Source organism: Kryptolebias marmoratus, linkage group LG14 (assembly GCF_001649575.2).
Source record: "Kryptolebias marmoratus isolate JLee-2015 linkage group LG14, ASM164957v2, whole genome shotgun sequence".
Classification (NCBI taxonomy): Eukaryota; Metazoa; Chordata; class Actinopteri; order Cyprinodontiformes; family Rivulidae; genus Kryptolebias; species Kryptolebias marmoratus.
In genome coordinates this window covers 3689155-3716750 of record NC_051443.1, presented here as the reverse complement: position 1 = coordinate 3716750, position 27596 = coordinate 3689155, and the positions used below count along the sequence as shown (strand labels likewise).

The window sequence follows — 27596 nt, the reverse complement described above, 5'->3', positions numbered from 1 at the left end:
CTGGCCTGGGAACGCCTTGGGATTCCCCCAGAGGAGCTGGCCCAAGTGGCTGGGGAGAGGGAAGTCTGGGTCTCCCTGCTTAGGCTGCTCCCCCCGCGACCCGACCCCGGATAAGCGGAAGACAATGGATGGATGGATGGTATGTCGGGCCATTTTGTGGAAATGTGTTGTAAAAGAGCCTACTGAATTGATTAAATCTGAGAAGTGACAGCAAAGCAGAGGGGGAAGGAGAGTGTGGAACTAAGTGGGCAGATTTGAACATTCCTAACATTCCTGTAGGAGGACGGAAGTTCTGATTTGGGTTGTGTCAGAGATTTTTGTACTGTAAAATTAACTCTGATTTTATAAATCAACTGTCAAATCAAGGTAAATTTTGCATGACGAGCTGTAAAACTCACCTGCATTTTTTCATGTGTCAGCTCATCAAACAGCCTCTCTGCTTCGGACAGGGACTGAGGTCTGTCCAGGCTCAGCAGAACCAGGTCCTCTGAGGAGTCCTGCAGCTCAGGTACACTACAGCCTCTCTGCTCCTCCCAGCCCAGCTGGTGGATACCATCCTGAGGCTTCACACAGCCAGGGGAGGCTGGTTCCTGAAAGTCTGAAAACAACATACAGTGGTAGGTTTTAATTCTCTGTAGGTAAGTTTTTCTAGCAAAATACAGTCACCCCAAAATAATAAAAAGCATTTACAGAAACAAATGCAGCATATTCTAATTAGACACACAACTGGAAGCTGGAAGCTGAAGACACAAAGGCTGTGCACCCCATAGTGGTTGGCTGCAGTACAATTTTTGAGCCCAGCCCCTCCATGTAAACAAATAAGATTAAAATTAAAAACTAAAAATTCACTCAGAAATTATTTTTTCAGGTGTTGATTTTTGTTGACCTCACTGCTGTCTGATAAAAAATGCATTTTTTCAATAAGTTTAGTTTCAAACAGTTGAGACCTAAAGAACAGTGTCATGTTATACTACGATTGACAGCCTATTAGTAAGTTAGGAGGGTGGGTAGGCAATACTTTCATATCAAGGGTATCGAATCAATCAAATTTTATTTGTATAGCACATTTCAGCAGCAAGGCATTTCAAGGTGCTTTACATAATTAAAAAACAAAATAAAAACAGCCTGTGACAATGAATAAACAGTAAGAAAGAGAAAAACATCGAAGACATCAAAAACCCGCACTCTAACCCTAATTTAGCCATAAGCAACTCTAAACAGGTGGGTTTTAAGTTGAGATTTAAAGGCACCCAGTGTTTCAGCTGTTTTACAGTTTTCTGGAAGTTTGTTCCAAATTTGTGGTGCATAGAAACTGAATTGAAATGACCGGGTCATCAGCAGTCATTCATCCCGCTGAGCATAGCCAAGTCCAAGCAAGTTGGAGGAGAGGTCCTGCTTGAATCATTTGTTACTGAATTTGGCCAAGACCAAAGAGATGGTGTTGGACTTCAGGAGAAGAAGTGATGAAGTAGAGGTTGTTGGTCTGCCAGTCCAGCCTGTTCAGTATTAGCAGCTGCCAACACTGATGCTGATTGCAGGAAGGACATGAGCAGAGTATCGTATGAGAAAATTCAGATCCATTAATGTGTGTCGTAAGATGTTGCAATTTTTTTTTCTGTTTTTCATCTCCTGTGGGGGAGCAGCATCAGTGGCAGAGATGTTAGAAGACTAAAAAACAAAAGATTAATAAAGCTAGAAAACTTCTTTGACAGAACCTGGAAACAGTTAAGTTAATGAGGGACCGGAGGTCACTGAACAAACTGCTCTCCACTGTGGGCCGTCCATCCCACCCCCCTCCAAGTCACACTACAGAGACAGCAGAGCTCTTTCTCCAGCAGACCAAAGACATGGACCTGGAAGTTGAAGCCAAAACTGGACCAGCTTCCCTTTCGGCTGGTCCCAGTACAAGCTTTAAATCCTGCCACCTCCATGTTAATGAATGGGACATTGCTGTTAGTAAAATAAAATAAAAAATACACCTAGAATCTTGTGGATTAACATTGTTCTTACTTTGCTGTTGTATATTAAAATGTTCATTTTTCTACAACGTTTAGCTCTAATTAGTTATTTAAATGTTTAAAAAGATCATGTAACACCATGGTTGTGTGTGGAGGAGTAGGCAGGACCTAAAGGACTGATATCTAGTGTGCAGATGCTGATCCAAAAAATACAACATGGCAACTTCTGTAAACCGGTTCCTGCTGGCTCCAAGTCCAAACAACAAGAGAAGGCAGGGACGGTTAGTTTAACAGACTCATTCAGCTCATAAAGAATGCTCCATCTCACAGCTTAACAGCAGACCTTTAAGTAAAAGATTAATACTATTTTAATGTTATTTCTGATTCTTAAATAGTGTGTGAATAAAAGAAAGCTGTTACCATCTTTGTGTGTTGAAAAGAACTGGAGTCTCTTCCTGGGACTGCTACTGTGCAACGAGTGACGTCTCTTATCGACTTGTCCATCAAGCCTGAAGACAGCACACAATGAGACTTTACATTAGTTTTAATAAGAGTACCCTCCAAGCTTAAACAAAGCTTTGATTTATTGCTCTTTGTGATTTAAGTGTTACTTCTGACGAGATGCTTCTTACCTGCGGAGCACGTATTCTTCTCGTGGCATCAGGTGACCAAAAGCAGTGGAGTAATTCTCAGTGGGGCAGCGTTTAGGACTGGACTTGGCAGACACAGGCGTGAGTATCGTAGCTCTCTTTGCTATATGAAAGAAAGTTTAACATCCCAAATTAACACTCAGAGTCATAATGAAAATTTGATTATTACACCATTTTCCTGTTTTAGTAGGCCTAATTTTTTCAGCTTATTGATGCACAAATATGTAGTATGATGTATGTTAGAAAAAAATATTCAATCACAAATGCCTGCTTCTTCTAAAAGTATTCATTTGCATACAGAATTATGGAAATAAGATGTTCATTTCTGTCTCTTATGAGGTCAAATAAAAAAAGAGCAATGGGTCAGGCCAGTGGGAATTAAAAACCTTCTTTCCATAGATTTACTGAACCAGGGTGAACTTAATGAGGCTTCACAGGTGAGCATCTAAGCTTGGGATCATTTGAGAAACCTTGGTTTTGAACACAGGGGTCTTGTGAAAAACTTTACCTGCAGTAATGGGTGGCATGACAAATTGAAATTTCAAGCACTTTCACAAAACAGTCCTGCAAATTGGCTGCAAAGCTCAGTCTATCAATATTTTGCCTTATTCCACTCTCTTGCCTCTTAAATACATTGGAGCTTCATCCCCTCACTGCTACAGACTGTCTGTGAAAAAAGGAGGGAGGCACACAGAGAGCTCCGCTGCTCAGAAATGACAACATTTAAAATCAAACACTAAGTTTATAACAAAAGACAAAGACAATGTGTGTGATTACGGAGAACAACTTTCCTTTAAATTTCCAAAATCAATGATAAATTATTTTCAATCATGATTAGATTATAGCTCAAAATAATTGTGAATATTATTTTTTATATAATCTGGCAACCCTAGTGTGGAGCAGAACTCAGCTGCCTGACATAGAGCCCTAACTGTGTGACAGACACGTCCCTCATATCAATTTCTAAACAAGTGAAATTAATTTGAATTAACAAATCCTCTTTTGGGGTAATGTTTTTTAACCTAAATGTAAAGTTGTTGTTCGCCATCATCAATCTTCTCCTCAGTAAATAATCTGTTTATTGTTGTTTAGGCTTTTAAATTCTGCAGCTGGATGAACATACAGACTATATATCATCAATACATCACATCTCTGAGTAGTAAAGTCAACTTACCTTTTCACAAGTTAACTGTTATGGCCCTGTTACTACTTTGTTAGGTGGCACAAAGGCCCATTAGCACTGGGTTGGCTTTTACCCTCCATATCAACTTAGTCTATTCAGAAACCAAACTGATGCATCTAGAAGGCATCTCTGTCCCTGCTTAAAGGGTTCTGTGAAAGTGCCTTTAATTTACCAGATTGGACTCTTTTAGGTCTCTTTCTCTGGACACTTTGATTGTTTTTCAGAGTGATGATCTTAATTTCTACTATTGAAGATTTCATAAATTAGAAAAAAAAAGTCCTTTACCAGACAGGTGTACTGCAAGAAAAGATCTGAGTGGTCCTTTACATGCTATAGCTGCAGAGAATTGTGGGACAATATCCCCTTTCCTGTCATAGGGGGATATTAAACAACTGAAGCTCCTTTTGTTATTAAAAAATAACTAGCTCTTACATTTCTGCCACTAAGACCCTTTTAAATCAGGCAGCTCTCGGGGCAAAAGAAGACTGAGCACTGGGATGACTTACTGGGTGTAGCTGTATGTATGCTTTGATTTGCTGAAGGAGGAAGTGAGGAAGATCTGTGGCCCTCTGGAGACAGACTCCTCTGAGCTCTTAGCGGAGATGATGCTCTCTCTACTCCGTTGTGACTTTTTGGACTTTCTCGGTCAGCTCTGGCCGTGTTTCCTCCAGGTTTCACCATCTCCTTCTCTGTCTGAAGATTTTCAGCTCGCTTGTGAATTAGCTCTTTGTGTTTTCGCTCCATGAACCCAACAGTAGTCCTCTGCTGGCTGACCCCTGCAGACACAGAAGTTCATCTTACAAACAAACTGAGGAGTAGGGCTGCTTGATTCTGGAGGAAAAATCATATTCACAATTATTTTTGATCAATTTTGTTTTCACAATTAATAAAAACAATTATTCATTGACCATTTTTCACAAACCAATGATTATTCACAGACCAATGTAAGGGCCCTTGGAGCTTCAATGCCTGGTTATGGAAACTGGCAGCTCGATGACTGACTTTGTAGTTGTATCATCTGACCGTATGTTTTGGACTCCTGGGTGAAAAAAGGTGCAGAGCAGTCAACTGAGCCCCACCCGGTGGTGAGTTGGATTAAGTGGCAGGGGAAAACGTGGAACTGTGGACCAGTTTTTTTACCCTCAATAGGGTGAAGAGGGTGCATGGGAGTTTGCCCAACTGGTCCACATGTGTTTTGTGGACTTGTAGAAGGCTGATGACTGTGTCTCCAGGGGCATCCTGTGGGGGGTGCTTCTGGAGTATTTGGTAGATGGCCCCTTACTAAGGGCCATTCTGCCCCATGCCAAAAGAGTGCAAGTTTGGTTCACCTAGCTGGCCAATAAGTCAGATCTGTTTCCGGTGAGGGTTGAACTCCACCAGGGCTGCCCTTTGTCACCGGTTCTGTTCACAACGATTCTGGACAGAATATCTAGGCGCAGCCAAGGGGAGGAAGATGTCGAGTTTGATGGTGAGAGTTTATTGGCTCTGCTTTTTAAATGATATGGTCCTCTTAGCTTCAGCCAACTGTGACCTTCAACTCTTGCTAGGAAGATTTGCAGCCAAGTGTGAAGCAGCTGGTGAGGGATTCAGCACCTCCAAATCTGAGATCATGGTTCGCAGCCAGAAAAGGGTACACTGCCTACTCCGCGTCTGGGGAGAGGCTTTGCCTAAGGTGGAGGAGATTAGGTATCTCGGTCTCGTTCACAAGTGAGGGAGCAGGAGATCAACAGGCGGATCGGGACAGCGTCTAGAGTGTTGCAAGCGACCATCCAATCTAAGCTGAACGGTGAAGCTCTCAATTTACTGGTTGATCTACATTCCAACCCTCAGCTATGGTTTGGGTAGTGCCCGAAAGAACAAGACTGTGTGAATACAGGTGGCCAAAATGAGTTTCCTCTACAGGGTGGCCAGACTCTGCCTTAGAAAAAGGATGAGGAGTATGGACATCCGGGGCTCAAAGTAGAACCACTGCTCCAGCACATCAAGAGGAGCCAGCTGAGGTGGTTCGGACATCTGGTTAGGATGCCTTCAGGATGCCTCCCTGTGGAGGATTTTCAGGTCCTTCCATGTCCTTCTGGGAGGAGACCCAGGACATGCTAGAGGGATTATATCTCTCAGCTGGCTTGGGAACACCTTTGGGTTCCCCCGGAGGAGCTTGTAGAAGTAGCTAGGGAGAGGACAGTCTGGGCTTCCTTGCTAAAGCTACTGCACCTGTGACTTGGGATAGAAATATGGAAGACAATGTAAAATGATCACAAGATATTTATTCAATGTATTCTACTGTATAAAATAAACATAAAAAATAAAAACAGCAATGTAATGCAGTTTCACTATACTGTAGTGCTCTATGAAATCTTTTTTTTTCCTACCAATTATTTTTCTAAATGTTGTGCTTTATCATCAGAAACCATATAACCACTGACAACATTGAACATCAGATCCTCTACTTCTACTTTCAACACACATCACCCTATGTGACACTCTTCACCTTGACTACATTCTTTGTTAACTCCTCCTTCAGGACCACCCCTACTCCATTTCTTTTCCTAACCACACCATGGTAAAACAGCTTAAACCCTGCTCCAATGGTGCGAACCTTGCTGCCCGTCCACTTGGTCTCTTGCACACATAATACATCTACCTTCCTCCTCTGCATCATGTCAGACTGACAAATTTTGTGTTCGCTAAGGTTGATTAGATGTAGAGTTCGCACTGTTGTAGATGTACATCCAATGACTACTTTCTACAATTTGATTAAAATTTGTGCAGTTCATAAGCTATTTTTCTAAGAGACAGGGATAGTCATAAGCAAAAAAAAATGTGCAATGTGTTCTTGTCACATTTCACCATCAATCATCATCACCATCATCAAAACAGAACAGCAGCAAAAGAACAAATATTTATGGTCCTTACAAGGGGCCCGGCTCTCTGTGGCTTTGGTCTCTTCCAGCTCTATCAGGGCCCTCATCATGGGCGTCAGGGGGCTGGATCCCTCCTTCTGGGCAGCACTCTGCTCCTGGAGTTTAACCTGAGGCAGAGTCTGTTCACACTCTGGAGGAGATGCACACCTGCAAACCCAGGAGCCCAGGAAGTTATTTTAAAGTAATGACACAATTTCATCAATAACATATTCACAACAATAAAAACCCACCTCCAGCTCACTCCAGCAGAAGAGGTATCCACAGAGCTTCCTGTTCCTGACAAATGATCACCTAATGTATATGATGATCTCTTGTGGACACTTGATTGGTTGGTTTGAGAAAAAGGTGATTTTCTGCCTCCATTCAGCTGGTCAGACAGAGAGCAAGGAGACCTTATTCTGGTGACATCTGGCTCTGTCTTGTTTTTACTGGGTGACAGCATCAAGTCCGGATGGTGGAGAAGTCTGCAGATATTTAGGAAAATAAATCAGGAATCATTTGTTATAAATATTTTACATCGATACTAAAAAAACAAAACTGCTGATTAAGCATTCACAATATTGTCTTCCCAATTTTTTTGTTTTTTCTGACATTTTTTGCAATTTAACCACTTCTGCATACTCTATACTGTTTCACCCATTCATATACCAAGCTCATTCAGGAGATAGGTGCTAACTTTTCATAACTTTTACATTTATCAAATGATTTAATTTTATTTGTAAATATTTTCCATATAGAAGTAAATTGAGATATCTTCCAGTCCTTCAAAAACATTGTTCTCTTTGAAATCTGCTTCAGCAAACTGGCTCTTCTTTCGGCTACTTTTAGTTTTTAGTAAGCCTTTTGCTACCTTTAGCTTTTAGTTACTGTTCTGCAGGGTTTCCAACTTTAGAAGGTGGCTTGGAGTGAGATTTGGACTGCTGGGTGTGACAGAGCGCAGGGGTGGTGGGCTTTGAGGAAAACAAATGTGATGTTCCTTACGTTGCTTAATATTACATCATTCTATGTGTCTATTTTCTGTATTCTATCAATCTTGTGCAGAGACACAGGGAAGCAAACAAGAGAGAGGATAAGCACACACCAGAAAACTCACCAGAGACAACCAACCAACCAACCACCCACAAACTCACACCTAAGGCCAATTTAAAATCATCAATTATCCTAACATCATTGTTTTAGAATGTAGGAGGAAACTGCAGTAAGTGGAGAAAACCAAAACATGCATAGAAAGGAACATAAATACCTTAATAACACATCTATTTTTTAAATTAAATTTGAAACAGGCCCTTGTAGATTGTAGGGAGTTATTTTTTGACTGTATGAAAATATAGTTGTAGAGAAAAAAAAGGCCATCCTTTCTCTGGTCCAGGGTTTTCCATATCAGGACATAAAACTGCTCTGGTTTGTAGCAGGTTCAAAATTATTCATGTCTAACCTCAAGTGAACAAAAATACATAGCAAATTTATCTATGTTATTATTTATTAAACATAAATAAAGCCAAAATAAAAAAGGTGTGTGCAAAAAAAACTAAGTCCACCCTTAGTGGTTTAACTAGATTTAAAAAGAAAAGTAGCATTCAGGTGTGCAGGTAAAGTCCAGACCACAACTTGAGAGAAATACTGTGATGGGACCTTTAAAGAGTTGTGCAAAAACCAATGTCCGCACTGGACAGAAGAGTGGGCCAAATCCATCTAAAATTATGTGAGAAACTGATTAAATCCTAAAGAAAACATCAACTACAAGTTCTTGCTGCTTAAGGATGTGACATGATGACCTTCTCTTTTCTACACTACCCTGATATTTCATCAATTTGGGGAGTGCTGCTCAGTTCTATGATTGTCAGACTCTACTGTCTATCAAAGATGCTATGGTGGGTCATGATTCTTCTGTACACTGAGCTTATGGTTCAGTGTTTCCTCCACATGAGTCTGAACCGTTGTTGGACTTGTTTTCTCAAGTTCACCCTAACTCCTACTATCAATCTTGTAGGAGGAAAATAAGGAGAAGAGCTGAGATACAAGTGAAACTACAGCTGAAAAACAACACTATGCACTCTCACCAGATTATGCCTTAATGGTTTCCATCATATTTATTTTATATTCCAGTTTGTAAATGTTAATAATGAATCTTCTTCATACACTTAAGTTGGTCATGGAGATCCTCAGGGTTCAGTGTTTGGACCAGTACTTTTTACTTTATATATGCTTCCATTAGGTAAAGTTATAAGACAGTATGGGATAAACTTTCATTGTTATACTTAGATTACAAGCATGTCTTGAAGACATAAAGACCTCCACATTAAAAATGTTACCAGGACCGTGTAATGGAAAATTTTAATGTTCTTTTCAATTGTAAAATGTATAATAATAATTATGATTCTTGCAATGAAGTTATTCTTCTTCTAACTGTAATTTTTCAGTATCAAGGTTTGAAATGCTTTTGTTCTTTGTTCTGTGTGGGAACTGAGAAAGACTCTGGTCCTCCCATACTCCTTGCTTCTGGAATTCTGGACTTGGCTAATTTGTTCTCAGTGCTTCCTCACCCCCTGATATTATCAGATCTTCTTTGTGAGAAGCGAAGCTGCTCAGTAACTATGTAAAAGTGTGGCTGAAAATGATGTAATGAAGCCTCTCTCCTGAGTTCAGTTAGTGGGGTCTCGAACGCTCTTTTGCCTTCAGAATAAAATTCTCCTGTCCTGATGAGTTAGGAGTAGAGATCATATTTCTCTACTTTTAGCTTCTCACTATTGGCTTCCTGTCAAATTCAGAATATAATTTAAAATTGTACTTCTAACATACAAAGCTCTTAACAACCAAGCTCCATCTTCTATTAAAGATCTTTTTGTTCCATATTTTCCTAACAGAGCACTTCACTTTCGGACTGCAGGTTTACTTGTGGTTTCTAGAGTTTCCAAAAGTAGAATGCGAGGTAGTAGCTATCAGGTTCTTCTCTTATGGAGCCAACTTCCAATTTCTGTAAGTGGGGATGGCACCCTGTCTACTTTTAAGACTCGGTTTAAGACTTTCCTTTTTGATAAATTCTACAGTAAGGGTTGGCTTGGGTTTCCTGAGCTATCCCTTAGTTATGCTGCTTTAGGCTTAGACTGTGTTAGACTGTGGAGGACAAACTGCCCACATCTCCTCACTCTGCTGCTGTCTTTAATTGCTCTGCTCTCCATGTTTGTGTTTGTAATTATTTCTATCATCAACACAGGTTTTATTATTCTTTTTTCCAGTAGAAACTACACCTGGACCAGTCATTCTATGTTTGTCTTTTTCTCTTTCCTGTCCTCTAACCCCAGCTGGTCGAAACAGATGTCTGCTCATCCTGAGCCTGGTTCTGCTGGAGGTTTCTTCCCTTTCCACTGTTGTCAATGTGCTGCTCAGAGTGGGAGACTGCAATAAAGTGAAGATTTAACACAATCTGCTGGCTTCCTTAGATAAATAACTTTTACTGACTGGCTTTCATCATTTCTGTGAATGTTTTTGTACAGTGCCCTGAAATGACTTTTGTTATGACTTGGTGCTATATAAATAAACTGAACTGAATTCTAAACTCTGGTATGAAAGGTAGTGGGGGATATGCTTTTCTTCAGGGAATGCTTGTTTTCTATGTATTAAGCTCCTTAGTAACAACATCAAACTGATTTGAACATTTAACAGTAAATCTCAGACATCTAATTAAAAGCTTACCCAGCTCCAGAGGGTTCCGTGTTATTGTGGGAAGTGTAACGGATCCTGGCCTGGTTCTCATGCTCCAGCTGCTTCACCTGACACTCCAGCTTGGAGATGACTCTGAGGGATTTACAGAGAAACAGACGAGACTCAACATGGTTAAAGAGTCATAAATTCAGAGGGAAATGCATGCATTTGTTTTCCAGATAGTGGTAGTTGTTTACCACTGTACATCATAGCATCATACAGCAATTTAAACTGATGATTAATGGAGGTGTGATTTTTACCAAACAGCACAGTACATTTCTGTTGCCTTCAGCTCTTTTTCACTCACTGTGGCTGTGGGACAACCACACAAACGTTTCTCTGGAAATCTGAGAGCTATAACATTTTTTATTAAAACAGAAGCTAATGTGATGTTTTTTTTAGTTGAAACTAAATTTAAACACCCAAATAAATACATTGAAACACAATAAACGTGCCAACTTCCATACTGTAAAATGTTTCTTTTAAATCAGCTTCACTCCATATTTACACACATTTTCTGGCATAAAACTTAGCTTTGGGAAGAAAATAACAAGATGAACTACACATGTACCAACTGTCATTTTCTAAGCTGATTTCAGATTTATTTAAAGGTAAAGTCAAATTTATTTATATAGCACTTTTCAGCAACAAAGTGCTTTAGAACAGAGATCCCCAACCCCTGGGTCTTGGACCGGTACCAGTCTGTTGGTTATTTAGTACCGGGCCACACAGAAAGAATAATTAACTTACAGTATTTCTGTTTTCTTTATTTTCGGAGTCTGAATGACATTTATTTTGAAAACTGACCGGATTCTCTCCACTACATCTGTCTGTGACTCAGTCTATATGTGTGTCAGAACGCTTATCTAGGTCACATGATCCGTTACAGCTAAAAACAAACCCACAAGCAGCAAAATGAGTAAGAAACAAACATCTCTGGAAGCCCTCTGGGACCGTCTCGTTACTGAGAATCAGGCACAGGGCTCCCACTGATTCAGCGTTATGATAAGTTGTATTCTTTGTGCACTTTATATTTGTGGTGTATCTTATTTTTAAAGGACATGTTTAAACATCATCATATTGACCAGAGAACATTAGCGGGAGGAGAGGGTGTTACTCATGATGCTAACACAATACCAGGACACAGCTAACAAAGCTGCGAGGACACAATGGATTTACGTTTATTATGTTTTAAAAATACCTGTTTTCATGCCGGTTGTATCATTTTATTTTGTTGTATTTATCCGCCACAACTTGAAAGACACGTCCATGAAAATACTGTCTGATAATGAACCGGTCCGTGAAGATATAGCTATAAATATAGCTATAAATGAAATTCTACAAAATCTGTTTTATTTAAAAATTCAACTGTGAAATTCTGAAAAATGGTGACTCTAAGTATCTCTTGCAAAAACTTTCTTTTTAATAGCAGTCTCAGTTCAGGTGTTGTTCCAGCCTGTTTAAAACATGCAGTTGTGCAGCCGTTGAAATCTTGATTCATCTGTCCTTTTAAAGTTTAGGCCATTTCAAAACTTCCTTTTTTATCAAAAATTTCAGAAAGGATAGTTTTATTCAGCTGCAATCCTTTTTAAATGCACACAGCATTCTTGAAATGTTTCAGTCTGGTTTTAAAGCCCTTCACAGAACTGAAACTGCACTTTTAGAGGTTTTTAATGATTTTTTATTGGCTACAGATTCAGGAGACTCAGCTATTCTCCTGCTTTTAGACCTGACAGTTGACCACAATATCTTGATCTCACAGCTGAACCTATGTGGTATCAAGGGCTCTGCACTGGACTGATTTAGGTCTTTTTTATCTAACAGGAGTTTCTCTGTGAATCTCGGAGAATTTACTTCTCCCTCAGCTCCCCTCACATGAGAAGTTCTCCAAGGATCATTCTTGGACTCATTTTATTTTCCATTTACAAGCTCCCTTTAGGTTCCATCTTTAGAAGATTTAACATTTCATTTCATTCATATGCAGACGACACTCAGATCTATTTTTAGTTGAAGCACAATCATTCTTTTTCACTACAACCACTGTTTGATTGTCTCGTCGAGGTACTCACGACTACGGTTGGTTCAGAACACTGTGGAACGTCTTTTAACACAAACAAAAAAGCGTGAACATACCTCCCCAGTGCTCACTTCCCTTCACTGGCTCCCTTTTGTTTTAGAGTAGGCCCTGAATGGGCAGGCTCCTGTATACCTGTCTGACCTCCTGCAGCCTTATGTTCCCTCTAGATCCCTCAGATCTAATAATTGTTTGTGTTTAGTTGTCCCGAGGCCCAGGATGGTCCACACAGGTGATCGGGCCTTTTCAGTTGTAGCTCCTAAACTGTGGAACCTGCTGCCCCTTCATGTCGGACAGGCTCCAACCCTTGGTGTTTTTAAATCTCTTCTTAAAACCCATTCATACTCATTGGTGTTGAGATATAGCCTGCTTTTATGATTTTAATTTCTCCTATTGTGTTTTTTAATTATAAATTGTAGTTGTAATTTGATGTTTTTGTGTGCAGCACTTGATTGATAATCTTCATTGTGCACTGGGAAAGTTCACAGCTGAGTCTGAAGTGGCTAGGATGAGAGTCAGCTCCTTTAAGTTTGAGGCCATGGTGCCCAACTGGAACAACCAGGTGGAATGTTCCATCTGGGTCAGGAATGAGTCTTTGCCTCAAGTGGAGGGGTTCAAGTTTCTGGGCCTCTTGTTCATGAGTGATGGTAGAATGGAGCGGGAGATGGATTGACAGATTGGGACCTCATCTGCTGTAATGAGGGCGTTGCTTCAGTTGGTCATGATGAAGAAAGAGCAGAGTCAAAAGGCAAAGCTCTGGATTTACTGGTCCGTCTAGTTTCCAATCCTCACCTATGGTCATGAGGGTTGGATTATGACCAAAAGAACAAGATACCAGATACAAGAGGCAGAAATGGGCTTTCTTCATAGGGGGGATCAGCTCTGCCTTAGAGAACTCGGATTAGAGCTACTACTTCACATCGAAATGAGTCAGTTGAGGTGGTTCAAGGATCTGATTAGGATGCCTCCTGTTTCCTGTGAAGTATAATCAAACTTTGACTGCTAAAATAATGTTACGCTTAGCTTATGATAAAATAAAACATACAAACTAATTATTAAAATAAAACGTGCTTAATTAACTGTGTAACTGCAGTAGTTATTTTTGGTCTATGTTTCACCACTAGATGGAGCTGTGGTGTTGTTAATCTCATAGAGTAGTTTTATATAGTAAATTTCTTATATGCTAATTTTTCAAGTATTTGTTCATTGCCAGTATTTTTAGTAATACTTATGAGAGCGAAGTATTATTGTTGATATTTAAGAGAAAGTAAGTGATAAACTTGATAAGTTCCGTTTAAGTCGACTGACGTCACTTCCGGAAGAAAAAGCGAGAAGAAAAAGAGAGCTTGTTAAGCAGCTAACGTAACGGGCTTGTTGTTGAGCCAGTTAAGAAGAAGAAGCATTTCAAGTCTACTGGTTTGTCCACTTGCAGGCCAAAGGGGTAAGTTTATTCTATGTTTGTAAATTGCATATTTTATATAAGCGAAAGCAAGTAAGGTAATGTTGTGTATTATCTGTGTGTTACCAGTTCTATGGTGTACATGTGGTGTAAAGGATCTGAAGAAAAAGAGTACAAGACCATAGTAAACATCAGCTGCAAGCACCCTCATGTCTCTTAAGTTTGTGAACAAGCCGGCTTAAACTGAAAGGAGCGAATGGGACAGAATCACAAAAGAAAAGCTGTGTCTGTGGGGTGAGGGAGGACAAAGACTCCAGGACATCATGACATGGCCGAGTGAGATTAGGTAGCCGTCCTTGAGACGGAAAAACAGGCTGCTGCAGCTGTTTGTGTGCAGAAACTCTGGTGTTGGGCGCGGTTTATAGTATAAAAAGATGGTAAAAGGGGAACCACTCCAGACACAACTCATGATCCGGGCATGTGTGACGGGTGTCTCCGGGTTTGGAGAGTTGTCTGTCTCCATTCGGCTGAATGTTTATTAAATGTGTGATTAATGATTGAACCTCGGGTCTGAGACTGAGACTTTGAAACCCATTTTTGAAAGACACTGTTTAGGGGCTCCTAAAAGACTGTTATCATGTACACAAGGCTGAAACAAAACAAAAAAAAAAACATTCAGCCATTTCTAAAACATGTTCCTGTGTGTCTTAGAAGTGTTTGTAAGCTGATTTTCAATGTTTCTAAACAGTGAGACGAAAAAGTCCATTTCCATTCAATAATAGTTACATTTATTTCTAGTTAGTAAATCAATTAGCTGCTTATCTAAATTCAATTAGAAAGTTCAATTAGATTTAATTTTATGAATTTAAAATTTGTGTTCCCAACTTTGGAGCCCTGGTTGATCATTTGAAACAACAGTTCAAACCTCCCGGTTAAAATTGTGTTAAACTGTACAACATATCACTCACCTCTTTAACTCAGATATGTGATCGTTTGCATCAACAAGTTTGCTTTCTGCTGACATCAGGTGCTTCTGTAGAGAGAAAAAAATGTTAAAATGGCATTAAGTTAAACAAAAGTGAGACCAGAGAAGTGATTTTAGTCCTTAGTGTTTATATTATGTGGCATATTTTACAGACTCATAAAATCTAACAAATTGTTGTGAGAAAAGTGCAGAAAGACTATACCTTCACTGCCTCATGCTCCTTCATCAAAGAGTTGTGTTCTCTAAGCAGCTGAAGAAACAAAGCCAGTAATTTCAAAATGAATAAAAACAGAGCATCATTCAATAATAAAACCAGTATCTCATGGGGCTGCAACTTTAGGAGATTAGTGGATGAAGGGGGTTGGATGTGCTCTAAAATGTATCAATATGTTCGAAGGGTTGTCAATGTTTTTCTCAATCCATTTTCTTTACCTTCTTCCCCTTTCTGGACTGCAGACAACTGGTGGCTATCTCTAGCAGCCACTGCATGAGAGATGGGATGGCAAGTCCCTCACAGGGATATATATACATACACACACACACATATATATATATATACACACATACATATTATTATAGAATTGTGTATTTTTTTTGTTCTTTTGTTATATTGTACCGCCCTCATGTGGTGAGTTTGGGTTACTCCACCCCCATTGAAGCCGTTTAAGCAGCCATGGTTTGTTGTTGACGGGTCAGTTTTGTTTGAGTCGAGTTGAGGTGGACCCAAACCCAAGTTGTTTATTATTTGATTTATATTGTATTGGAGTTTGACACTTTGTTAACTATTTTTTCACTTCATTAAATTGAAGACTTTTTCTATTTTTAAACACCTTTTGTCCTTGTTTAAGCTTGGTCCCTCACAGCTCACAGCTTAGATACCTTATAGTTGCTTCAACGTGATTTCTTTAATGACCAAGGTGGCAAGGGGTGTCAAAGCCAACCCCTTCCTGATGTGCTTTTGTGTAGTGAAGCAAAGTAGGAACAGAAATTAAAAATCACGGTCAATTCATGTTTTGAGCTTAATAATGTGATAAAGTGATGACTTATGGACTGTGCAAGCACTTGGTTGTGGAATTAAACAACAGCAGGATTATTACAAAGGGAAGATCAATGATGACACAGAGCAACTTTGATAGTTAGTTTAAAAATTCTGATGACGTACGCGTTTTGCGACCACCCATTCCCAGGATTCCAAAGCCAAAACAGCATAGTACAGATCAATTTGAGAGAACTTTTTCGCACAGGGGTTTGCACCAAGTACTGTGTAATTGGCCCAAGTTGTTGTGTGTTTATGCAGAAAAGCTGGTGAGCCTAATTTGCTTCTACTCTTTCGCTGAGAAGCAGCTGGCCAAGGCTGTTAGAAAATACAGCCGTCTTTATAACTGTTCCAGCAAAACTTATAAACCTATGAACTTAAAAAGTCCGCATGGAGACACGGGCAGCTCTTGGAGGCTGTGGTGGCCGGGAGGCAGTGCGCCTCAGCCAGGCACATCTCCCTCATTTGGTCATTATTGCGCTCAGTCTTTGTGACTTCTTATAGGGTATGTCTGGAGCCTTTACTCATCCAGGACATGGCAAATCCAAAAAGCTTAAATAAAAGAACAAACAACAAAAACAAAACAACAACAAAGCAACTGGACCTCTATTTTGTAGTTGAAGACATTTCTCTTCTCATCAGGAGAGCTTCCTCAATTCAAAATGGGAGAGTGTGGAGTTCCAACCTTTAAACCGCATGAGATGCTCTGTTTATGGAGCTAAATTTACATGCAGATTAATCTCACTCCCCTTCCACCGGAGAGTCATTAGGGTCTTTGTTTGTCTGGTTCCCGGAGAGAGGCTTTAACACATGCATGAAGGTGTGAATTAGAAGGAAAATGACGAGGTATCAGGTTTAATGCTCCATCAAGTTTTAGAAAGCTAAAATCTGAGGAAACGTCCTTTGTTTAAAGTTGGTCTTTCTCACTTGACGTAAATGGATTTCTCTGTCCAAATTCTTAACATTTGTGTGCTGCCTCTTGTAAATTGAGCAGGACCAGCAAGTTTTTGAAAACCGCACCAAAACGCCCCCTGGTGGATATTTTTGTTACGTTGTTTAGTGACGGTAAAGAGGAAAAAAAAAGACATTAGATCCAAGATGGCGGAACGCAACACCGAACAGCTCGTGGAATAGCTGATTATAGCTTTATTTGTTGTGTTTCAGACAAGATTTGTTCGTAAGTATTGCTTAATGGTGAAAATAATAACTGTCTCTTTGTTTTATGTGACGGTTGTGTAAATAATTTGTATGGTGAAGTCATTTAGGAAATGTTTTTTTATTTTAGCTTGCAGCAAGAATGGCTAATTTGCAATGTTCGTTAGCTAATACTAAGCCTTGTATGTTGCAGTTTACGATGGTCAAAGCGATGGCAGTGGTCAGAGGCCACTCTTCAATAAACAAGTAAAAAGACAGAAGTTTGGTTATTGGAGCGTCGTTGTCTGGCTGTCTAGCGGCTGAAAAAATCAGAAACTCAGGGCGAGGACAGCACAATTTGTGTTCAGAAGAGTTTCCCTTATGCTTGAGAGTAGGTGCACAGCTGATTTAAGTAACATATAGAATGACAATGTTTTTGTGTTTGTCATCCCATATGTTGTAGGGGTATGTGGCAAGCACAGAAGAATTTTCTCCATACATAACATCCTGGTAAATTTCAAACAATTTTATTTCCACCCTAAGGACAAAACACCCAAACAAACTGAGCAGTGTGGTGTATACATTTAGGTGCAGCAAGAATGTTCAGACCTCTGTATTGGAGAAACTACACAGCCTCTCCATAAACACATGGACCAACACATGAGAGCCAGCTCTTCAGGACAGGAAGCAGAACAAGAGTTAGCACAGTTAGCCAGGTCATCATCATCACGCTGCACTCATGGAATTCCCTCTGATGCTGGGTGAGTACCATGAGCTAATCAACTTTGTTGGGAGATCTGACATTTCCCATGATGATAGATGGGATGACTGATCTATTCATTCAGTTTTAGACATTCCTTTTCATGACTGATATGCGAGCTGGAAATGACGGTATTAGGCGGTACCATCTTCATATATTCTTCTTAATTGTTTTTAATACCAAAAACTAATTTATTTTAGCCGCTGTTGTTGGAGATATGGAAATCATGATACCCAGATACAAAACTTCTTACAAAACCTTTCTCTGGAGTTGTAGGAAAACCCTAATATTTTCTATGTTAGGGAGATCTGTGTACATTCTTCTTCTATGATGGACGAATCACAACTAAAGCAAATAAATCAATAAAAGTCAAACTGAATGCTTTAAGTTTAAACATCCTCTCTGGATCACAGCCAGAAGCACAACAGTTCTTCCTCCTGAATACGTGCAGCCATATTTAATGTGACAACCATCTGCCCTCTCTTTTTACCGTATTTCCACTGGTTACATACTGTCCTGTCTTTTCTGAGAAAACTGCACCGACGTAAGAGCCAAGTATAAACGTCTCCACCGTGCGCTCAGGTCTGTGCACTGTTCGCGGAGCCCCGCGGGACTCTAATGAGCCCTGAGGCCGAGCCTCCTTCAGCTACCTGGAGTTAGCAGGTCACTGGAGCCACAGTAATAAACATGGAGCGAGTGGGTTTAACCAAAAATAGTTAGTTGAGCCGAAATTCAGCGGGTGGCTTTACAAGACCTAATATGGTAAGCATGTTTTGTACTTAGTGAAAATATTATTCTTGTTTACCAGTAAAATGATGCTATTAAATTCAGCATTAGATTTGTTTTGTTGTTACATGTAGTGATCCAACATGCAGCCTGTGCCACAAAAAGCACAGTACAGTACAGCATCTGTCTGTTTGTCAGAGTTCTCTGTTGGTATTCATTGGCCTTGACGTGAGACGTGTGTTGGTGCCTTGTTTGCACTTTTTCATTTATGTTAATTTAATTTATTTGTAAATGTGAATTAAATTAGGATTCAAATTAGGTGCAATCAATTAGTATTTTTATTTTAATTGTATTTTTGTTTAAAAAAGTATTTCAAAAGTGCCTTTTTGTAAAACTGTAGTTGTGTATATATTTGGCACAAATATCTTACAATATCACAAAATAAATAGCCATATTTTCAACTTTCTTGTCAACTTTGATATTTTTTTTACTAAATCATGGTTGGCCGGCGATCAGCCACCTACCACCAGGCTTAGCCTCTTTTCTGGGGGAAACCCTGAATTTCATTCTGTTTTAGTAATGCAAACATTGCACACTGTTCTGGTTTGACAGAATATAAATAATTAAAATTTTATGTGAATCTGTCACATAAAACCTGCCTAATGTTCCCACTGTCAGAGCAGATCAAATGAAATTGATTTGTGCTTCTTAGAAAGACAAAAACTCTTACACCTCCTAAACTCCAACAAGAGAATGAGAAGGCTTATAAAGTTAGGTATGAAATGATGTTCTGCATGCATTTATAATATTTTTACACATTTATTTTCTGTTTGTCTTTGACTCACGTCTTGTGTCATCTTGTACTCTCTCTCCCTCCTTGTCTCCTTCTCGTCTGCCTCCCTGCAGGCTTTCTGCGCCACCTCCTCCAGCTGCCGAACGCGGCTCTTCAAACGAGCACCCAGGGCATCTTTCTCTTTGCTCAAACGTTTGCTCTCTTCTAGTCGCTGCTGCAATGACTTCACAGTTGCACCTGCTACAGCATAGCGCTCCGGCCATTCTGCCTAACAACGACATCGTAGAACAACTGTAAATACAATTCTTAAAAAGTAACTTCAGAAAAATATCCTTGATGAAGATATATAAGTAAGCTTAATATGACTTTGAACCAAATTCTTTGCATCTTTTCTAACGTGTTTGTGTTTACTTAATTCATTTTTTGTTATAAAATATGCACAAATAAAATGGATTTTTCTGTGAAAATGCAGTGTGAACACTGGGAGATGAATGACTTTGCTGAAAAAGGTAAAAGTTAGCTAAATAACGATTTCACTTTTATTATTAGTTCAAATGAATAAAAAAGAAAAAAAAAGGGACATACAGAGAATAATTTTTGGATTTCCCTCTAGATCAATAAAAATAAATATCTATGTAAAAATATTGAAAGAGCATAATAAAACTTAAAGACAGAAAGGAAGCATAAAGAGAAAAAAAGACCAGAGTGAAGCATGGTATTTGAAAGATAATAGTTTATGAAGGTTTGGTGAGCTCAGGATTTTATCTCTGCTACTTGCAGATGATGTGGTCATTGTGATTCCCACCTCTCACTGGAGAGGTTCGCAGCTGGGATGATGACCAGCACCTCCAAATCTGAGGCCATGGTTCTCAATTGAAAAAAGGTTGACAGATCTCTCCGGGTTGAGAATGAGGTGCTGCTTCAGGTGGAGAAGTTAAAGTATTTCAGGGTCTTGTTCACGAGTGAGGGAAGAATGGAGAGCAAGATCAACAAAAGGATCAGCACAGCTTCCACAGTATTGTGTTCTCTGTACTGGTCCACTGGGGTAAAGAGGGAGCTGAGCTGAAAGGCAAAGCCCTCTGTTTTCGGTCAGTGGACATTCCTGCTCTCATCTATGGTCACGATCTCTGGGTAGTGACTGAAAGAACAAGATCACGGATACAGGCAGTCAAAATGAGTTTTCTCCGCAGGGTAGCTGGGCTCTCCCTTAGAGATAGGATGAGAAGTTTAATTGTCTGGGAGGGTCTCAGACTAGAGCCGCAGCTCATCAAAATTTAAGGGGAGCCAGTTGAGGTGGTGTGGGGGTTCATCTTAGACACCTCTCTAGAGAAGTGTTCTGGGCATGTCCAACAGGGAGGAGACGTTGGGGAAGCCTACGACATGCTGGGGAGACTGTCTCTTGGCTGGTCTGTAAACACCTTGGAATTGTCCCAGACGAGCTGGAAGTAGTGGATGGGAAAACATATGGTTTCCCAGCTCAAGCTGCTATCTCGCGTCCAACTTCGGAACAAGTGGATGGAAAAATAAAAACTTGATTTATTGCTGTCCAAGCAGTCTTTTGCAATATTAGTATGAAAATATGCTGAAATACAGTCCAAAAATGTGCAGAAGAAACAAACAGGAAAAGAGTAGTGTGACTCAGAATTCACACAAAAACTAAAACTCTGGTAAATTTGACTCCATTGTTCTAAATCCATCTATTAAGATGCTTTTAAAATAAATTTTAATAATTCATTAACTTTTTAGATATATGTAGTATACAAAAGTACAAATGTATATGTACAACACGAGCTGCTACTCTGACTTGTAAGCATCTTAGAAAGAAAAACATTTGTAATTCATGCAAAGCCATACACATTATACACTTTGTTTGCTCTATTGAAACTACTCGCTCCACATAATATAAAAACATTTAAGAATACCAGTTTTTTCTCCAGTGAGCTGTTTTTTGCCTCCAGTTCTTGAATGTGGCTTTTGGTGTCAGCTAAAGCATGTTGTAGACTTTGGCACCTGCAGATAATGAATGTAATAAAAGGGAAAAACCTAATTTAAACAGAAATGCACTGCCAGACAAGGGACAAACAATAAGGGCAAAAGCACATTTGTCACATTTTAAGAGATTTTTATTTCATTTAATGTTCTTTCCATTGAATAAATTTTGAAATATGGTTAAATGCTTCAAAAAAATGTTAGCAATAAAAGTTTTAAAATTTCTTTTTTAAAAAACATTATGTTGTATTATTTGTCTTTTTTTGTGAGAAAAGAGAAAACAGAATTTAAAAATAAACTTATGCAAACCTTTCTGTTAGTGCTCGATTGCTCTCCTCTAAACCCTGGGGCAAATCTTTGAGTTTGAGTTTGTCTTGCAGGATTTGGATCTCAGACTCATAATAAGCTTTCAGATCAGCTACATGTCGAGCATGCTTTTCTCTGAGGTTCTGCCTCAATCTGTAAAAAAAGAGATGGAAAATTAATAAATCCATTTATATCATGAACATACACTGTGCTGTTCATTTAGTGTTCATATTTGTTCCTCTTTAAAACTGAATGTCACTCAGTGGGTGGAAGTAAAGGCTGATGGTGACAGGTTAGCCTGTGCTTCACCACATGTGAGCTCAGTTTGACTGACACCAGTCAGAGCCTCTATGGCCCTGTTCAGTCCTTGCACTAACCTCCCTCCTTAGCTATTCAATTGCCATTGGAACGAAAAAAAGTGGCAAAAGTATTGTGAAATCCCACAAAATTTAGGACACCTGGTAACTGAATCTCAGCAATAATGAGGAGCTGGAAGCATCAATGTCGGAGATTTCCAGGATAAAAGGTTGAAAACCTACAGTTCCCACAAATCTCATCCAGAAGAGCAAAACGTGATGGTTTTGTCATGTTAGTAGGCAAGCTGTAGAAAACAATGGCTTCAAAGCAAACTAAATTCAGGTATTTACTTACTCTTGACCAATGTGCGAGAGAAAGATATATGCAGATCACTACTGACAGGACTGACCCGTATGAGGTGAAAAACAGAGGAAATGTCAGACGAGCTTGACAATTTGCCATCTCGTACTACGGTATTGGTAATTATTGAGTGTACTTGAAGAGGGCCTACACCATGGAGAAGCTACATGGCCTGAAAGCAATGAATTCATACGTTCAGTGTTTTAGCAGAGTTGTAATGGTTGTTGAACTCTTCGTGTTAATAACAAAGTTCTGGTTTCTGGTAGGGTAAGTAATAACAATATCATACATGTACATGTTAGCATATCGTGTCAACTGTGTGTTTATGGATTAGAATCAACCCTTAAATGGCACCAGCCCTTTATTTGTAACTATCATCCCACCATAATATTGTTTTATTGTTGAGCTATTTGTTATATCACTGTCAAAATCTTTTAACTTTTAATTTAATTCTTTAATTGTAACGTTAGCTTTGGGGTTTAGCACATAGTATAGCTGAGTTATCTACAGTGGAGACGTTCTAGCACACATACAATTATACTATAAAATTTCTTAACAGAACTTTTCTTTTTAGAAAATGTTACTTTTACCAGAACAGAAGTGGTCCGAGCAGAGTTGATGTTTGCCAGTCAGACCCACCAACATTCCTTCACTTCACTCCTCTGTTTGAGCTTCTTCATGTCTCCTGATTTTCAGAATGTACACTTTGCCAAACTTAGAACATCTTTTAACTCAACATGAAACCACTGCGACTACAGTCAAAAATAGCCCGCAATTAAAAAATGTCTAGACGAGAGGGGGATTGTCTGGAAGTGTGACGCCACATGGGAATTATGTATATGTTTACTTGATTAATCCATAGATTTTACAATAGAGTACCTGATTACCACAATATTGAATAGCTGCTGGCAGACCTACAGTCTTCAGTGTAAGTATGCAAGTTCAGGTACTCCTTTACCCCCACCTGTAGCTGACATGCTCTGCCGGTGGCCAGTTAGTCGCATTTTTGCCTCCACCCTAAAATCTGACCACTTTTTCTTCACCTCAGCCATGTTCCTCTGTCCCACTCATTGAATCAACAGTGGTAACAACTTGTTGCCGCTCACAACGCTTCCTTTTACCTTTTCTGTTCTCCACCTCACACATCAGCACATTGATTTCTGCCTCTGTGAAATTTTGTTTCTTCACTCTTTTCTCCATGGTTGCCATTGGTAACCACAAAAAACACTGATCAACTGGCTTATTTAAATCCACCTTCACATACATGAGGTGCTTTGAATTGACCATTTATGGTTGAATGTGGGCGTGTGGAGGGCAGAACCTGAGACAGAACCTGAGGTGGGACCTTGTGCACAAACTTTTAGGTACAGGTGTGATTTAGAAAGTGAAGTTGCTTGCTGGTGTGTGTGTGCGCATGGTTTTAAAAATCAGAATTTTTTTGGCGTATGTACATTTTTAGTATGAATCCTACGCAATCTTTTAAAAAAGAGACCATCTCTGGTCACCCCCCCAAACACTGTGCAGATCAACTTTGTTATTTTTTAATAATCATATCATTAAGTACTTGTTAGAGCAGCAAAGGGTTCCTGGACTGTGGAAAAACATGTACAGTTGTGGCTGTAGTCCGCCAAATGCATCAGTGACTTTACACTTGTGGTCTTGACCTTCTTGGTCATGAAGGTTTTTAAAAACTGATTAGGAAGAAGTTGGTCAGTGAAGTAGAGAACAAGCTGGATTTTTTACAGTTTGCAAAAGAGGGTTGTTGATGCAGTTTTAACACTTCTTAACTTTCTTTTTTAACATATTTAAGGCCTGGGTTCCCACCACACTTTCTGTTTTTAGATTTTTCCTCTGATTTTAACACATTTTAGCCTATAAATTATTGTCAAGTTTAAATCTGTGTCCTGATATTGTTAGTTAGATTTTTGCCTTCCTTCTGGACAATTGTCAGTGGGTGAACAGCTCTCTGTCTGATGAGATCTCTTCCTCCATTGGTTCCATTCATGGTTGCATCTTGTCTTCACTATTATATATTTTATACATTACTGATTGCAGAAGTCCCCATACAGCAAGTCATACAGGACATTTTGAAGTTTCCAAATGATGAGGTAGCCGTCAGCTTGCTACAGGAGGAGAATAACACACCCAGTCAGAAGGCAGATGATGTTATTGAATGGTGCAACAATTCCTTTTTTAAACTAAATGTCACAAAAACCATAGATATGTTCATTGATTTGAGAAGTTCAAATTCACCTGTTTTAACAGTCATTAAAAGGGAACCAGCAGAGTATGTTGAATGTTTGAAATACCTGAGTGTTGTCATTGACAATAAGCTGTCATTCAGAGAAAATACTGACGTGGTCTGAAAAAGGCCAATGTTTGTCCTCCACACACTAAATACATTTGGAGTTTGCAGCAAGTTGATAACTATATTTTACAGCACTATGCTTAAATTAGCTCTTACTTTTGCTTTTATAACTAAGTTCAGAAGCCTTTCATTACAAAATAAGAAAAGGGTTAGAACATGTTGTCAAGGTTGCCAGTAAAATGATCAGAATCAAACTACCTGATCTGTCTCAAAGCTTTTTTGAACAAGTCCCATGTAAAGCTCAGGACATCATCCACTACCCTGACCACCCTCTGCATGAAGAGTTTGAGCTTACAGGAGATTCAGGACCAACAGGATGAAATCTTCTATATCCAAAACTAAACCTAATAAAACTAACCTAATAAAACTTACCGTGTACCTACATTAAACATGGGCATCTCATCATACACAAACTAAGAGAAACAAGTAAGTTAAACTCACAAAGAAAGAACAACAGGATCCTCCAGTGATGAAGATCTCTCCTTGTGTGGACTAACTGCAGGCCGCAGAGGAGCACCAGAAACTAAACAAGGTTTCAGGGTGTTGGTGTGGGTGTGACTTCCCTCTTCTTCATTGACTAAGGGGGCAGTGGTCCTGTGCTGCTGGTTGACTGAGTGGGACATCTGAGTTTTATCCCTGGAAGTCGACAGCACTGATGGTGCAGTCCATGAAATCTGCATCTTAGTGGGCAAAGGTCCAGCAGCAGAAACACTGGAGGTATCAGAGATTAAGTCTGTATCTCCAGTGTTGGGACTGCCCTCCACCATGCTGTCAGGGGTTATTGAGTTCCCGGCTCTAGGGTAGAGATGGGCCTGGGCAGGAAATGAGGGGCTGCTGAAGTGAGAGGGTGAAGTGAAGCCAGAGGTTCGATCTGACTGCTGCGTGTTAGCTGCCGGGTCCAATGTCATCACCTTTAACACAGAGTTAAAAGATTAGATAACATGTGTCAAACTCTTTGGCCCATGGGCCAAATCTGGCTTTTGTTAATATTTTATCTCCCTCAAATTATTTTTTTTAATGTGTTAGATCTTACCTACCAATCTGTGACAGATCAAGTCTCTATCGCGTCTCATTTTGCTTAAAAAACTGAGCCTGTTTAGTGTAGATTTCTTGGTTTGATTGACACCAATCACTCAAACTGGGACTGCTGTGGATCAGTGGTTAGAGGCAAGTTGTCCTTCAACGAGAGAGTTGGAGGTTTGATTCCTCGCAGCAGTCACATGTTAAAGTGTTTCTGGGCAAGACACCGAACCCCTCATTGCGTGCATGTGCCCCATTGGTGTATGCATGCGATTTAAAGCATTGATAAGTCTGTAGAATGATTTATTCAGATTAGCTTTGTAGAGATTCAGTGATGTATGAATGTGTGTGTGGGTGGGTAAATGAGGGCAGATTGTGTTGTAAAGCACTTTGATTAGCCTTGTTGGCGAGAAAGGTGCTATATAAGTACAGTCCTTTTATGACAGTTTGTCCCCTTTAAAGCCAAAAAATAAGTTCGAACTTTTTAGTAATCTTTAATTTGAGTTAATGTGCATCAGTAATTTGATTAAATCTGGATTCATTTTGAACTGAATTTAGAATTGTTATTTTTGTTGTATAGGGCACTAGGATGACTTTTGTTGTAATTTGATGCTTCAAAATTGAATTGAATTGAAAGCTGTCTAAGAAGTGTTATGTTCCATTATATTCACCTAAATAAACACACGAGGTGATGAGAAGTTCACAGTGAAGCTGTGCAGAAAAGAGATGATGGCTGACAGTGAACCATTTTACTGCAGTGGAATAATCAGGTTAAAAGCTTCAGTTTTTACTTTGACACTGAGCTCCTTGAAGTCACTAATCAAAATATTCTTTTTACCTATCATGCATATCTTACATAATTATACTTATCAAGTGATAACTCTTCAAAAATGCAACTCAAATGGCTCTATGTAAATGTCAAAACAATAACGTAGTTTAGATGTCTGAATGTGTTGTGATTTTACCTGCTGATGTTCTGTTTGTTGCTCACTGACAACCTCTGTGTGTGAATCTATACACTGAGCTGGTAAATGACATCTGACAGCAAAAATGTTTTAAGGTACAAATTTAACTGCTAGTTATGAATGCTCTGAGTCAATGCTGAGCACTTTCAAATGGATCACCCAAGATGTACAGTGTCAGGTTTTCTTTTACTGCCAAATGCTAAAAGATTTTTGATGTACAAAACAAGTGATTTACCTGTGGTGATGAAGGACTGGAAGCAACAGATTCTTCCCAGTCAGTTTGCTTAGAATCTTTTTGCTTGTTCTGATAGATCTCTTTTAGAGACACCCTAGACTCCTGAGATGGACTCTGAAAGAGTGAAGAGGTGAAACACCTAAGCAGGTTGATCGTAAAGACAGTCAATGGTTCAGGTTAATTACGACTATGATCATGATGCTATGATTTAGCAGACACTTGGGCAAATTGATGAATTTTTTGTCTCAATAAACCTATCTGGAACAATTATCAGTAAAAAAAAGTCATCTCTCAGGCTCTCCTCTCATCAAATCAGTGACAGGTGTACAGGTGTGTGATTTGTGTTACTCACAAGACTCATGGATGCCTCCTGCAGAAGGAGAAAAGATCCACTGTCAAAGCTGTCTGGTAGTGGCCGATACAGTTCCCACTCATTCAGACGCCAATAAGTAAGACCTAGGACAGACAGAAAACCCTCTGTCATCAAATAATTCACACAGAATTTCATTATATATATATATATACACACACACACTGCTCAAAAAAATAAAGGGAACACTTAAACAACACAATATAGCTTCAAATAAATGAAATGTCTGTAAAATCAAACTGTCCACTTAGGAAGCAACACTGATTGACAATCAATTTCCCATGCTGTTGTGCAAATGGAATAGACAACAGGTGGAAATTATTGGCAATTAGCAAGACCCACTCAATAAAGGAGTGGTTCTGCAG

General features: G+C 39.4%; 1 protein-coding gene and 1 long non-coding RNA gene across 2 annotated transcripts in view; one reads left to right on the top strand and one right to left on the bottom strand.

The window, feature by feature from the left end:
* LOC108248170 (M-phase phosphoprotein 9) overlaps positions 1-27596 on the bottom strand; it is a 59613-nt gene that overhangs the window by 9086 nt on the left and 22931 nt on the right. The window contains exons 8-22 of the mRNA XM_017436758.3: positions 27214-27317; positions 26862-26975; positions 25083-25552; positions 21620-21769; positions 21244-21331; positions 19374-19589; positions 15075-15122; positions 14856-14920; positions 10406-10507; positions 6943-7176; positions 6705-6859; positions 4298-4567; positions 2591-2711; positions 2379-2467; positions 399-598 (exon numbers count right to left, since the gene is read on the bottom strand). Of these exons, the coding sequence (XP_017292247.1) occupies positions 399-598; positions 2379-2467; positions 2591-2711; positions 4298-4567; positions 6705-6859; positions 6943-7176; positions 10406-10507; positions 14856-14920; positions 15075-15122; positions 19374-19589; positions 21244-21331; positions 21620-21769; positions 25083-25552; positions 26862-26975; positions 27214-27317 (2426 nt within the window). The remainder of the gene's footprint in view (positions 1-398; positions 599-2378; positions 2468-2590; positions 2712-4297; positions 4568-6704; positions 6860-6942; positions 7177-10405; positions 10508-14855; positions 14921-15074; positions 15123-19373; positions 19590-21243; positions 21332-21619; positions 21770-25082; positions 25553-26861; positions 26976-27213; positions 27318-27596) is intronic.
* On the top strand, positions 16883-21769 carry LOC119617668. The gene is made up of 4 exons (XR_005234024.1): positions 16883-17085; positions 17506-17552; positions 17631-17803; positions 19435-21769. It is a non-coding gene; the product is annotated as an uncharacterized LOC119617668 (long non-coding RNA).